This window comes from Carlito syrichta, unplaced genomic scaffold (genome assembly GCF_000164805.1).
Source record: "Carlito syrichta isolate Samal-C Ts95f unplaced genomic scaffold, Tarsius_syrichta-2.0.1 Scaffold287507, whole genome shotgun sequence".
NCBI classification, from domain to species: Eukaryota; Metazoa; Chordata; class Mammalia; order Primates; family Tarsiidae; genus Carlito; species Carlito syrichta.
The window spans coordinates 65,700-81,204 of record NW_007231603.1 but is presented as its reverse complement, the minus strand read 5'-3'; the positions used below and the strand labels follow the sequence as shown (position 1 = coordinate 81,204).

The window sequence follows — 15,505 nt, the reverse complement described above, 5'->3', positions numbered from 1 at the left end:
GCTTTCCTCCCAGACTGACCATAATAGATCCATTAAGAACCTGCATGTGGTTAGATAAGCCGCAGGACTGGGAAGGGTGAGACCAGGACTGAGCTGGAGCAGAGACAAGGCTCTTCCAGCACTTGTTTCCCTTGTGGACCCTAACATGTTCATGTTCTTTCATACATGGTAGGGTAGAGGGAGCATCAGCTTGGAAAGGTGGCGTAGACACTGCATAGGTTAGAACATGGGCTTTGAAGCCAGGCTGCCTCCTTCCCTTTCTCATTGCTCTATGGCTGTCCATCAAATGGCAGTGTCTACAAGGTACCACCTCATGGGGTTGGCATGAGAATTCAATGAGAAACTGAATGTAATGCACTTAGACCCTGGCACTCGGGAACTTTTTTTTTTTTTGAGTTGGAGTCTCACTCCCTCGTCCAGGTTGGAGTGCAGTGGCACGCTCCCAGCCACTGCAGCCTTGACCTGTAGGCTCAAGCAATTCTTCTGCCTCAGCCTTCCAAGTAGCTGGAACTACAGGCACGTGCTACCATGCCCAGCTAATTATTTATTTATTTATTGTAAAGATGAGGTCTCACCATGTTGCCCAGACTGGTTTTGAACCTATGGGCTCAGGCAATCCTCTCGCCTCAGCCTCCCAAAGTGCTGGGATTATAGGCTTGAGCCACCGTGCCCAGGCTTTGGGGATTATTAGAGTGGGTGTTACTGACAGTTGAGTCTTTGAAACCCAACTGGACCGCAGAGCATGTCAGAGCTGCAGCCTTTGTGTCAGTCAGGTGAGGAGGGGTCTGTGTGTGTCACAGCCCCTCACAGCTTGCTCTATGAGGTTCTGTGAGAATGAAGGTGAAGCTGCTTGGTACGAGCTAAAGCCCCCACAGGGTAAGAGGTATAGTGTGACTGGTCTGGCATGAAAGCCTGTCCCCCATGGCTCTTCCTCATTAGAGTGTGGCCCCAGACCTCCCTGGAAGCTAAGGCCTCACCACACCCAGCAGACTGGAAGATCGCGTGAGTGGGGCACAGGCCCTCCAAACAAGTAGACACAGGGTTGCACACACATCAGAAGACACAGGGTTGCACACACTCAGAAGACACAGGGTTGCACACACATCAGGCTCCATTTGCCGAGGCCCCGGGAAGTCCCTGCTGGGCCCTGGCCTTTGTGTGTAGCGTTGGGGTTGGCCTGAGAATGCTGGTTCCCTTGCTGGCCTGGCCCCTGCCCCTCGTTCCAGTGGAAATGCTGGCACTTTCCTCTACATTTGGAAGCTGTTCACAGGAGTGTGTTTTTCTTTCTGGAGCCCTGGGCATCCTCTGTCCACTTCTGAAAAGGGTGAGGTCCTAATTGTTTGGAGGGCCCAGCCTTTGGATTTTTAGCAACTATTACCACACCCCGGTGTTTCCTGCCAGCTTCTAAAAGGATTTTTTGTATGTTAAGCACAGACTTGATTAAGGCTTCAGATCCACCATTCCCAATATCCCGCCCTTTAGAAATTGTACTATGGTCCTGGCATTCCAGTTCTCCACAGCCCCACCTTCTCTTGGGATCACTTGCCTTTTCTGGTCTACCTCATGAGCACTAGGGTTAAGGCAGCACAAACTCTGATTTTACCTCAAAAACTCTCCAGCTTTCTTCCCCCAAGCTTTTGCTCATGCTTGTCCTGCCTCAGTTGCTCTTTCTCCTGGTGACCTCATTTTCACTGTGTAAGTCTCCTCCTTCTTGGGTGCATTCTACTCCTGGGCCCACCCTTCACTGGGTGTGCCACCAGGCAGGTCCCTTGGCTTCCCAGACCCTCCAGGGGTCTCCTTGCACTAGGACTTGAGATTCTGTGAAATGCCATCTCCTCACTGAAGCTGTGCTAATCCTGAAGCTGAATTTCCTTTCTGCCTCATCCTAGCTGGCAATGCATGGAGGACCAGTGGAGCCAGTCAGAAGTTAGTCCCAACCTAGCTTCTGCAGCTGTCAGAACCTCGGTTTCTGCACTGTAAAATGCAGCATAATGCTTGCCTCTCTGTGTCTTGGGGATGAGGAATAATTTACTCCCAATGCCCTGGACAGTACCTGGCATAGGCAGGCAGGCACTCAGTAACTCAGCACTGTTGTCAGCTCAGTGCTTATAGGTGGTGGCACTCCGATTCTCTTGCTGAGCCATGAGTTCTCTGAGTGGCGGGACCCCTATCGAATGCCACGTGAGTGCTCAGCTTCTGGCCTAGGGTCCATTGTGGCACAAGGTAGGGGCTCAGTAGTTGTTCAAGGAAGAAAAGCAGGCAGGCTCCCCACTTGCCTAGGAAGCTGGGTCTTGCAGTCAACGTGGAATCAAAAAACTGCCTCCTAAGAAGTGACTCCTTTAAAGGGAGGCCCGTTCGCTCCCAGCCTTTGGCCCCCAGAGCAGCGAGCTTGCCTCACTGAATCTCCACAGGGGATGGCGCCAGAACGCAGGCCTGCAGCAGTTCCAAGGCCTCCGCACGCAAAGGCAGTCACTGGAAGATGTAGAGTGACGGGCAGCGCTGAAGAACATGGCAATAATTGCAGGGAACACCCGCGAGCTCTGCGATGAGACCCGCGTGACCTTTTAAATCACCATGAAAGCACATTTGTTGTCATCAGGTATGCGGGCTTTGTCTCCCCTTTGGTACTTCAGGCCATAGGAGCTCAGGAGAAGATACTGTCACTGTGCAGATGACCAAAAGAAGGAAGCAAACCCCAGCTTCCTGACTCCAGACCTGGACCTTTCCCTCCCCTTTGGGCTGAGCTTAAAAGATCAAGCCGCCGGGCTTGGTGCTCAGCCTGTAATCCCGCGCCTTTGGGAGGCTGAGGTGAGTGGATTGCCTGAGCCCGCGGTTCAAGACCCACCTGGGCAGCGAGACCTCATCTCTACAATAAATCAAAAAATCAGCCGGGTGTGGTAGCGCATGCCTGTAATTCCAGCTACTTGGAGGGCTGAGGCAGAAGGATCGCCGGAGCCCAGCAGGTCGAGGCTGCGGTGACCGGGAGCGGCCACTGCACTCCAGTCTGGGCGACAGTGAGACTCCAATTCAAAAAAAAAAAAAAAGATCAATCCATACAGGTTCCGCCGGGCAGCAACAGGCCCTACTCTGATTCCAACATGACCATTGTTCTTATCCCACAGCCCTACTTCCACAGAACCACCCTGTTACTTGGGTGTTTCTGTGCACGCCTGGAAAGAGATGGCAAAAGAACTCCAATTAGTCAGTCTCCTGGCTTCTAGACAGCTCCGGAAACTAGACCAGATAGGCGAGGAAGAGAAGGTGTGGCCTCCTGCTTGTGTGAAGATTGAGGTGTCTCCGGGCTCTGTCTCTGAGCTGTACTGCCCTACTCTGCCCTTACTGGCCTGCAGCATCCACCCCAAGGACTCCTGCTGTCCCATGCAGTCCACCCTCAGCCTCCAAGGGCCCCTGAATTCAGATGTCCATTGAAGCATCCCAAGTGGAGGGAGGGTCTTTTTCCCACAGGTATTTGAATGGTTCAGATGGGGAGAAAGTCCAGCCTCCCCTTTGATGTGGCACCTGGTACTTGGCTGGGTTTTCCCACGTGTCTAATTAGGGAAAGCCACCCGCCACTCCTGCAGAGCGCATCACTCAGACTATGGTGCCAGGTGTGCTTTTAACACCCCAGAAATCCAACTAAAATAGATGCCCTGGCCTCCAGAGATCTAAAAACAAGACAAACAGATAAAAGAGATGTCAGAAGGCATCTGGGAAAGACCAAAAGAACCCTGAGCCAGGAGTTAGGGGGCCTGAGGCTAATCCCTGTGACTTTCTTCTCTTCCCCAGGCATCAGCTTCCCCATCTATAATGTGTGGTACCTAGGCATACATGAGACCTCCCCTATACGTGTCATGTTCCACCCTAGAGCTGACCTGGCGTGTGGCTCCACATGGGGGTGTCAGATTGCCAAAGCAGCTCTGGCCTCAGGAGCTACGGACCCAGAAATGGAAACAGGCTCAGAGGCTGGTGTTAAACCCCTTCTGTTTCAGTGCAGGTTAGCCTGCGAGGTTTCAGTAAGCAGTTCTTCCATGGCACAGGGGACAAAGGACCATCTCAGAGGAGGAAGAGTCTTGGAGTTGGGGCTCCAAGGAAGCCCCTAGTAGTGGTCACTGAAAAAACATTCATGGAAAGCTTTCTGTGTACCAGGCACCATTCTCAACACTTGACATGCATGGATTAATTTAATCCTTCTAACATCCTTCTAAGGTAGGTGCTGTTGTCCCTGCTCCAACTATGAGGAAACTAAGGCAGCTTGCCCCCAGTCACTTGCTGGAGTCAGGAGCCAGGCCAACCAGCCTGGCAGGATCAGTATTTTCACATGCCACACGGTGCTGTTGTACCTGTCAGTTCCCTGGACCCAGGGCCTGGCCTCCCTTCAGGTGGTTAGCACGGGGCAGCTCCAGTCAGTGGCAGGTGCGTCGTTCTAGTAACGCAGCCCTTCCTGGCACCACCTGGGGATCTGGGTCTAATTTACTCACAACCCTGGCATCTTAGGCACAGACCCCAGGTGACCACAGAGCTGTGTGGGAGAGGTCAGGGATGCTGATGGCAGGCCGGCTTGCCCTCCGCTGGCTGAGTAGAGGCTTCTTGGGCTGAGAGATGACGGCAAGGCCTGGGAATGGAGGGCCGCACGTCCCTGCTGAACTCTGACACCCTCTGATTTGGGACCCATCCTCTGTGGATTCCCAGACAAGCTGAGCTGGGGAAGTTAGAGGTGAGAGGTCTATAGTCCAGTGTCTGTCATTTCCAGCAAGGTTTCTGCACATCTATGCCTGCCTCTCCCCACCCAGCTCTGCCCTACCCAGAGGTTCCAGAGTGCCTCTCCTTAAACATTCTTTGGGTGGTACCATCCTGCAGCATTTAAGGGCATCCAGAAAACCTCTTTTTTTTTTTTTTTGAGTTGGAGTCTCACTCTGTCGCCCAGACTAGAGTGCAGTGTGCTCCCGGCCACCGCAGCCTCAACCCACTGGGCTCCGGTGATCCTTCCACCCCAGCCTTCCAAGTAGCTGGAATTACAGGCGCGCACTACCATGCCCAGCTAATTTTTTTATTTATTGTAGAGATGAGGTCTCGTCAAGTTGCCCAGGCGGGTCTCGAACCCGCAGGCTCAGGCAATCCACTCACCTCAGCCTCCCAAGGTGTGGGCTTACAGGCTGAGACACCAAGCCCGGCTCAGAAAACCTCTTTCATCTGCCTCCAGCGTCATCTCCCACTAGGCACCTGTAAGTCCCCTTCCCCCACCCCCAAGCAACCCCAGGGGCACCTTATACTTCTGATCCCCTAGGCCTCTGACTCTTCTTCCTCTATCTAGTGCTCATATTCTGTGTGGCCTCGTGTCTAAATTCTTTAAGGCCCTCCCAGCTTCCCCCCACAGAAAGCTGTCTTTCGTCATTCTCAGGTTGTAGTATCAATTCTGCTCTGTCTTCTCTTGTACTGGGCATTCAGTAAATATGTGGCTGAGTGTGAGGACAGGTGGATGCCTGTGCGGCCAGAGAAAACTGGGGCACCAGTGATGCACTGGGATGTCCTTGGCCTCAGTTTCCCAGACAGTGAAATCAAGTCCTCTTTTTCTATTCCTGAACAGTACATAAACATGTTTGACATTTAACCTCTGAGGTTAAACATCAAAATTAATGCTGAATTCCTTGGCAGCAAAAGCACATCGGGTAAAGAAGTTTATTTTTTTCTAGTCTTCTTACTGATAAAAGATATTTACCACAAGGTGTGTTATATATCATTTCATTAGATGTGTGTCATCTCCTTTCAAAATACAGAGTTGAGGCTGTTCCTAATAAAAGGAACTGTGTAGACACACCTCATTTTATTGCACTTTGCTGTATTGTGATTCACAGGTATTGCTTTTTTTTTTTTTAATACAGATTGAAGGTTTGTGGCAACCCTGTGTCAAATAAGTCTGTTTGGCACCATTTTTCCAGCAGAATGTGGGCATTTTGTGTCTTTATGTCACATTTTGTAAATTCTCACATTATTTCAAACTTTTTCCATCATTATTATGTCTGTTAGGGTGATCTGGGATCAGTGCTCTTTAACATTACTATTGTAATTGTTTTGGGGACAAACCTCACCCATGTAAGATGGCAAATTTAATTGATAAATGTGTGTGTTCTGTTTCACTGACCAGCTGTTCCCACATCTTTCTGTCTTCTTGGGCCTCCCTATTCCCTACTGCACATTTAACAAACTACAGTATATTATAAACATAACCTTTATATGTACCAGGAAACCAAAAAGTATGACTTGTTTTATTGCAATATTCACTGTATCGTGGTGATCTGGAACTGAACCCGCAATATCTCTGAGGTATGCCTGTATGTAACAAGGCTGTTAGAATGGAAGTCGAAATGTGTGTGGAATAAAAGGCAAGTGACTCTGCCCCTTGCCTAAGCTAAGACAGCTTCTGAAGGTAAATATCAGAACGAATGCTGAGTTCCCTGGCAGCAAAAGCAAAAAGAAAGAAGCACACGACAGAAGCTCTCATTCATTGCTAGTGGAAATGCACACATAAACAGTCTTGTGTTTTACTTTTTAGGTTAGCATAACTTCATGCATGCTTTTCCATGTAGCCAGTAATCTTCAGATTTATCATTTTAATGGCTGCTTACTGTTCCATCCAGTTAACGTGCCATTTTGGAAGACAGTCTGTGGGTTTCTTACAAAACTAAACATACTCTTATCATATGGTCCAGCATTCACACTCCTGATATTTACTCAGAGAAGTTGAAAACCTGTGTCCACACAAAAGACTACACGCAGATATTCATAGCAGCTTTTATTCATAGTTACCAAAACCTGGAAGGAGCCAAGATGTCCTTCAGTAGGCGAATGGATAAATCATGGTACAATCCAGACAATGGAATGTTATTCACTAAAAATAAATGAGCTATCAAGCCACGAAAAGGCACAGAGGAAGCAAAATACATTTTTTATTTTTGAGTTGGAGTCTCACTCCGTTGCCCAGGCTGGAGTGCAGTGGCACGCTCTCAGCCACTGCAGCCTCAACCTGCTGGGCCCAGGCGATCCTTCCGTCTCAACCTTCCAAGTAGCTGGAACTACAGGCGCGCGCTACCACACCTGGCTAATTTTTGATTTATTGTAGAGATGAAGTCTCCTCAAGTTACCCGGGCAGGTCTCAAACCTGTGGGCTCAGGCCGTCCACTCACCTCGGCCTCCCAAAGTGCTGGGATTACAGGCTGAGCCCAGCCAAAAATGCCTATTACTAAGAAAAAGAAGCCCATCTGAAAGGCTCCATACTGCATGAATCCAACTATACGACATTCTGGAAAAGGCGAAAGCGAGTAAAAAGATTGTTTGTTGATAGGGGTTGTGGGAAAGGAGTGGTGAACAGGCACATCTGTCCAAACCCAGAGGTTGTGCAGCACCCAGAGTGCATTCCAACCCTGATGTAAACTGCGGCCTTTGAGTGATAATGACGTGCAGTTGTACGTGCATAATTATGACAAATCAATCACTCTAACGGGGGATGTGGATTATTGAGGAGGCCGTACCCGTGGGGGCTAGAAGTATATGGGAAGTCTTCGTACCTTCCTCTCCGTTTCCGCTCAATTAGAACATAAAGTCTTTTATATATAGTATATTTTTCAGAGACAGGCTCTTAATGCCCAGGCTGGTCTTGGGCCCCTTGGCCTTAAGTGATCCTCCCACCTCAGCCTTCCAAGTAGCTAGGACTACAGACACAAGCCCCCACTTACATAAAGTAAGAGAGAATGTGTGTGTGGCACAGAGTTGGTGACTATTGGAGCAAAACGTGTTGCTTGTGGACTGAGGAATCTCTGGACCCCCATCAGATCCACTCAGGATTATCCCTCCCTTGCCTTTTCCACATTCCCAGGCCTGCCTGGCCACAGACTGCAGCCAACGCTCCTGCCCAGCCCTCTTGGTGAATGTGCCCAGGCAAATTCTTAGGATCCTTCCAGATGTCATATTCTCTGATTCTAAAGAACGTGCTTTATGTCTCTGTTCTTTTTCTGTGTGTAGTTCCACTTACATACCTTTCTACTCCAGAGGTCAACAGAAATCCCCACCCTATTAATGTTTCTGCTCTCTGCCTAAGAGGCATGAAATTACAGCCTGCCACCTAATATTAAAGGTCATTTTCTATGAATGTGTAGATGGTGATGTCCAGATAACTTGTGGCTTAAAACATATGGTTCTTGTCTCCCCTGTTGGATCAGTGTCTGGACCATCAGGAATTGGCCTAGCTAATAAGGAGGACAGGCCTGGTCATTAGGCAGGAGACAGCGATGTCTGGTGAGCTGACGTGGTACAATGTCCCTTGACTTCCTGGGGCTTTTGGTGAACCTCTCCTGGGAGAGAAGATGCTCCCTAAATGGACATTTTCTCAGGGAAAGGCAGCTGCTTCCTAAACACACACAGCTCCTGGAAGCCCAAGCTGCTTAAAATCATATTTACTTTACGTGTTCTTCATCTTAATTACATTTTTTTATTTACTAGTGTCTTTATGCATTATTTAAAATGACTTTCAAAAATAACTCTGCGGTGATACGCAGTAGCTGTTTACCTCCCTGTGCTGGGTTTTCAGCTTTTTATTCTTGTGTGCCTATACTCACGCATTGCTGTCATCAGAGTGTAGATGTTACAGGCAACAGCACAATGCTGCTATCTACCAATTCCCAATCAAGGAGCAGGATTCCCGTGGGACCTTGTTCACATTGCCCAAGACTTGTTTAGAAAGCCTGCATTTGCCCTCCACACATAAAGTCTTGTATTCTACTTTTTAGGTTAGCATAATTTCATGCACACTTTTCCATGTAGCTACATAATCTTCAGATTTATCATTTTAATGGCTGCTTAATATTCCATCCAATTAGCATGCCATAATTTACTTAACTGTTCCCTGTTGTTGGGGCCTTAATGAAAATTTGAATTCACCATGTAATACAGAGGGAGACTTGTTTTAATGGTTGCCATTATAACATCCCCTGCCCTAACCGCATGCCATTACTAACCCAGCTTTGGTAAAGCACAGATGCTTCTGGAACAATAAATCCCGTATGAGAGGTGTGTGCACAAGCCCCTCTGATTTAATAGCTAATCTATTCACTGCACATGTTTTCCTTTTAGGCTGGTATTTATGTAGAATATCTGTCTCTTCTGAATATTGTGTAATACTAAACTGTGTGCATTTGGCATATTATTCCAGAGACTTTATCATGCTGTCAGAGACTTTCATAAATTATCAGGGATTTGGAGGTAGATCGTGGTTTCTGACTGTCAATTCTCATTCATTTATCCCACCACATTCACTGAGTATCTCTCTGTGAGAGCGAGAGAGAGCAAAAGCGCTCCTGATTATCAAAGCCAACAGGAAGTACATCTGTGAATTGTTGGTGGATTAAATGGTGGATCGCATGGAAAGTGCTTTGTAAACTGCTGAGTGCACGGTGGTGGTTACTGGTCCTGATTGCTTTTGTGAAAGAGAGGGAAGAAGAAGATGGTGTTCCCAGGTCAGTGCCTTATTAGCTGTGGTGTCCTCAGCTCTCAGAATGCCCTGACAGGAGGCTAGACTGTGCTCCTCAGAACCAGAGGGAGAGTAGCAGATGACGAGGACCCTACAAAGCTGTAAGTAGCAGATCAGATAGTTTGCCCACAGTGCCTTAGGGTTGGTCATTACCTTAAAGTAACAAAGTCCACCATCCTGCAGCTCTTCCCTTTTCTTTTCTTCTTCCTTTCTCTATAAAAGGAAAGCATCATCCTTAAAACTAATGATCCCAGTTTCCTGGAAGGACCCAATATAAGCTGTGTTTTGCCAAAGTATAGGACACCTCCTCATAGGAGATGTGATTTTAAGTGTCCTGAGAAGCATATCGTGAGAAGGTTTTTGTCTTTTTATGCTCTCCCTTTCTAGAGAGAAAATTATTCTCATTTGCCAAGGAAAGTGTTTTTTTGCTGCTTGCATCCCTCACCAGCCTGCCAACACTTGCAAATCTCCCCTTGCAGCAGAGAGAAAGCACGTCCTGGGCTCAGCCTCCCGGCAGACAGGGATAATACCTACCTCATGGGTTTGGTTCTCATTCATTCTGTCCTCAGCATCTATTTTTGCAAAGGATAGCAACTTATGATTTGCTGATATGAAGCTCTCCTTTTAAATGAATTTATTTGCTCTAAAAAGTGGGGCAATATATATATTTTATTCATTTTATTATGTTTTAAATTATATAATTCTTTTATCATTATTTGTTATTAGCATCTTTGGTAAATAACAACATAGGTGGTAGTTGAAAACCACCCAAGTCATAAAATCAGTATGGGACTAAATGAAGTTTGGAAAATACTGGTGTAGAGTTAATTAATGTAAACACTGAAGATCATAGGGCACGGCACCCTTGGCTTCTGTTTTATCAGGGTGTGTACAGGTGAGAATTTTCGTCATCTCTGTGAGCTGGCCTTGGATCATAAATCCCAGGCAGAGAGCAGCGCTCTTGCTCGGAAGGGCTGATGTCATTCTTGTTTTTATCAGCCACCCTTCCAGGCACATAACTCCTATGGACTTCTGCCACATCTTTATGCCACTGGAGCTCAACTCAAGAGAGCATTGCCATGGCTCACTCTCATGACCCTCAAGTCTCACCTCTACTCCCTCACCTCCTTGGTCCTGTGCTTCAGCCAAAGTGGACAATGGGCCTACATACACTGGAATATTATTCAGCCTTAAAAAGAAGTGAAGTGGCCAGGCACGTGGCTCAAGCCTGTAATCCCAGCACTTTGGGAGGCCGAGGTGAGAGGATTGCCTGAGCCCATGGGTTCGAGAACAGCCTGGGCAACTTGGTGAGACCTCATTTCTACAATAAATCAAAAAATTAGCCAGGTGTGGTAGCGTGCACCTATAGTTCCAGCTACTTGGAAGGCTGAGGCGGAAGGATTGCTGGAACTCAGCACGTTGACACTGGGGTGGCCGTGAGTATGCCACTGCACTTCAGCCTCAGCAATGGAATGAGACTCCAACTAAAAAAAAAACCAAAAAGTGAAGTTCTGACACATACTATGCTACAACATGAAAGAACCTTGAAAACGTTATGAAGCTGAATGATTCCATTTCATTCAGGATGGGCCTAGAGCAGTCAGGTTCATAGAGATAGAAAGTAGAATGTTGGTTACTGGGGACTGGAAAGGGGGGAATTGGGAGTTTCAGTTTGGGAAGATGAAAACATTCTAGAGACGGACGATGACAGTGGTTGCCAACAGTGTGAGTGTACTTGATGCCACTGAATTGTACACCTCATCATGGCTAAAATGATCAATGTTATTACGTATATTTTACCACTATAAAAAAATTAAGTGGGCAGCGACTGCATTCTTTCCAGCCGCGTTGCCTTGGCTTGCCTTGGTCCTTCCACAGAGAACGCTGCCCTTCTCCTGTCTCCACTCGTCAGAGCTGTCGATTCAAATGCCTTCTCTTCCCTCCTGCCCTGCCCCTTCCAGGCCCTGCACTGAGCCCCCTTTTCCAGTGTGCACTGGGGTTGATATACACACATGTGTTTCCTGGAAATAGTGGGCTTCCCAAGAGCTGCCTTCACAGCTAACCTTCCCCACATTCCTAGCTTGGGCCTTGCCCACAGTGGGTGTCCATGATAAAGCAACAGGTCGAGTTTCCCTGTTTGACCTGGGTTTTGCATCCTAGCATCGCCTTTCCAGCTACCACTGACCTCCCTGGACTGAGTAGTAGCTGAAATGAATGTCTCCTGTCTGGAATCTTATCTAGACAGGCTGTCACCCCTTGGTCCACTCCAGAGTCAGGCCTTAGCATTCTCCCTGAGGAGATTAAGAGCTTTCCCTCTTTATACAGAAGTGAGACTGGACATCTTCTCTAAAATCTCTAGATATATTCAGTCTGGTTAGAAGACAGGCAGGCTCTGGGAGCGATAGAAATGAAGGAATCACTCAGGCTTTCTAGGAGAGAAAAAAGGCCTCTGGGGAAGGCTCTTTCCTTATTGGCTCTTTTTAAATGAATATGTGAGTTAGGTAGAAACTGGGAGCTGGTGAGAACTGAGTGTCCCAATTTCTTTGTACAGATGGGGTCTGAAAGTGCAGAGAGAGCAGGGAACTGTTCTAGTGGGAAAGACCTCAACTCATCTGTCAAGGAGGCGAGAGCGCCACATGTTCTAGGCAGGTGTCAGGACATACCTGGAAGATCACTCTCATATCTGGGCTCTGCCCTTAAGACTGCGATTTGTGAGTGAGCAGAAGCAGGGCATGTTAGGTCTGAGAGACTGATCTCTGTGAGCTATCCTTGCCCAGTGAGAGCAGAGACACTGCCTTCAGAAGGCAGGCTGGGCAGTACAACCTAGAAGGGGGCTGTTTCTGTCATCCTCACTGCTCTGGCTGGCAGCTCTGAATTCATGAGTGTTTTCTGGAGGGGATCCCAGGTCAGGAAGCACTTGGTGCACATCCATTACATCTCTGCTTCCTTCCTCTTTGCCTGCAGAATTTCAGAGGCAGGAAAGTGTTCGGTCCCAGCATAAAGGTATCCAACTCTACGACACCCCTTATGAACCCGAAGGCCAAAGTGTAGACTCGGACTCAGAGAGCACGGTCAGCCCCCGGCTGCGGGAGAGCAAGCTGCCCCAGGATGACGACAGGCCCGCCGACGAGTACGACCAGCCATGGGAGTGGAACCGGGTGACCATCCCAGCCCTGGCAGGTAAGGAACCTGTGCCATACTCTCGCCTTGGATAAAGGTAGTATGCACAGCAGTCCCGGCCTGCTCTCAGGACAAACTCCCAGGCTTTGTTTAATAATCCAGTTGGGTTGCCCTTCTTCCTAGTAAAGCAGGGCCCCTCAAAGATTCTTTGAACCCCAGAGAAAAGGGAGAATTAAGGGAAGAGGGGACTGGGCCAAGAAGAAATTCTGGGCCTGGCTTCCAGGGTCTCGGTTCCAGTCTCCCAGGCTTCAGAGATTGCCCAGATGCTCTTGTTGTTTGGCTCTGGCTTGGTCTTATGATAATGCCCTAGCTCACTGAAGCCAAAATTTCTGGTTTCAGAGCAACTTTCTTAGAAATTAGGAGAAAACCAATGTGCAGAGCAGTTGGGCTTGTTGGAGCTCAGCAATCCCATCCAGTGCTGTGACTGAGCTGGGCCTGCACAGCTCACAGGGCCACCATGTCTCCTGTCCTGGCTTTGGCGTGGACCCACAGAGCACAGGCGATGACGTATCCTGAAGGCTCAGCGCTTCCCATAAGACCTTCCCCCAGCCGAGAGCCCCTTGGGTGACTTGGGTGCCCCCATCCTCCCCACTCCAAGACTGGTTTTCTGGAGCTTGGAGTGTCCATCCCAGTACAAAACTCCTCTCCTGCAGCCCTTCTAGAAAGTGGTCTGGGCACAAGTCATAAACTTATGCTCACACCCTTTGATTCCAACCCCACTCCTTAGAATCCATGCTGAAATTAGGATCAAACATTTAGAAACATCATTATTTATAATTGAAAAACTGAGAATGACCTGGATGTTAAGCAGTAGGGATTGGTGAAATGGATTTTTGTGTATCCATATAGTGGAATATTGTGCAGCCACTAAAAAGTGATATTTAGAGTTTATAACAACCTGGGGAAATACTTATGTTTAATGTTAAGAGGTGAAGAGCCAGGCACCAAAATATGTTTATATCTAAGAGTAAGAGTTTAGGTGTGTAAAAAGAGAAACACTGAGTGACATTTTATTCTTAGCACATTGAAGACCATAAAAGGAGAGTTTTAAATTTTTATTTTGTTTAACATTTACTTTGCCTTAAATCTCTCTCTTTTGTTTATTTATTTTGAGTTGTCGCCCAGGCTGGGGTAAGATCCCAGCTTACTGCAGCCTTGACCTCTTGGGATCAGGCGATCCTTCCACCTCAGCCTCCCAAGTACTTGGGACTACAGGCATGCGCCAACATGCCTAGCTAATTTTTTTATTTTTCAACGTCTTGTAACGTTCTTGACTGTTGCAGACTGTTCTTGAACTCCTGGACTCAAACAGTCTTCTCACCTCAGCTTCCCAAAGTGCTGAGATTACACGTGTGAGCCACCACGCCTGGCCAAATCTCTCTTTTTAATATACAACTAGACCCCTCCTCCCTTTCTAGTCCCCAATGGTGAGGCCTCTGCCCTGCCCCCATCCCAGTCCCTCAATTGCTGTTATAGCTGTTCCAACACATACTATTCACAGTTCCCTGTACGTAGCATGTCCTTTGCAAATCCCATTTTTCTACCTAAAATACCCTTCTCTGCCTTATCTTATTTGGGAAAAATTGTGGGATTCCTTTGAGTCCCAGCTCAAATGTTGCCATCTCTACATGCCCTTCCTAGTACATGCATCCCACAGACCCCCTTGCTGCCTCCCTGGCCCTTGAGTTTCCTGCACACGTGACTGGTGGAGCATTTCTCACACTGTATCAGAGTTCTGTAGGTGTTGGTCTTGTCTGCCAGGCTATGAGCTCCTCAAGCTCAGCCCATCTCCTCACCTTTCTATAGTCCCAGCACCTGGCCAAGAGCCAAAGACAAGAATAGTCCTGTGACTGGAGGTCCTTGGTCACCCCAGGTCTCTCCCCTTTTCCCTTGACCCAAGGAAATCCACAGACTGTCCTCTGGGCATGGCTAATCAGGGATCATGCTCCTCCAGGTGTGGGAGGAGCTGGTGCCATCCAAGAGCTTGCTTTTTGCCAAAACCAGTTTGTTTAAAGCGCCGCAGGGGCTCATATGGCAACTGAGGCACCAAGAGCTCACAGCATAACATAACATCACAGGCAGAAGTGGGACCTCATCCTCTCCTGGACTGACCACCTGCAGATCTCTCAGGGGCTACCGTTACCCTCAATGCTCTAGTCAAGTGGCATCTTGCTGATCAAAGCATCATCCCTGGACTAGCAGCTGGTTAGAAATGCAGAGTCTCAGGGCCCTTCTCAGGCCTATGGATCTTTAACAAGATTTGTGTATATGTTAAAGTGAGAAACACTTCCCCTTCAGGACATATCTTTCCAGAAGGCTCTGAGGCCAGAACTTGCCCTCTTCTGCCCAAAGGTGGTCTTAAAACTTCTGTACATTTAGTTGTGCCCAAAGAATCATAAGGGCTCAGATTGAGCTGCTCAGAATAAGTTTTTGAGCCCACAAGTTATCCCTTTTGACCTTGGTTCTGTGTCTCAGAGTTGCTATCACAGGTGTCAAGATCAGTCTGACTTTTTAGCAGAGCCAGAACCATGTCTTCGCTTCTATCTCATCAAGTCACTTGCATTTGTGCGTCCTCTTCCAGAATGGAGCCTGGGTGTGCTCTTCTCAGGCAGCTTCTGACGTGGTCCTAATTCCTAGGGCATAGGAGGAGGCTGTCTCACTTGGGCTGTAGAGATTCTGTGAGCTACCGCCTTTGGTCATGACTGAGTCCCTGTCCATATCTGTGGCAGAGTCTGTTGTGGGCAGCATTGATGGGCAAGCAGCACCCTCACTGTTTCCTGTCCCTTGAATGAAAGTGGAGTGAAA

At 48.1% G+C, this 15,505-nt stretch overlaps 1 protein-coding gene across 1 annotated transcript in view; it reads left to right on the top strand.

Moving 5' to 3' along the window:
- The window catches only part of SHB (SH2 domain containing adaptor protein B), a 107,630-nt gene that overhangs the window by 34,433 nt on the left and 57,692 nt on the right, over positions 1 to 15,505 (top strand). The window contains exon 5 of the mRNA XM_021709848.1: positions 12,485 to 12,700. Coding sequence (XP_021565523.1) covers positions 12,485 to 12,700 — 216 coding nt within the window. The remainder of the gene's footprint in view (positions 1 to 12,484; positions 12,701 to 15,505) is intronic.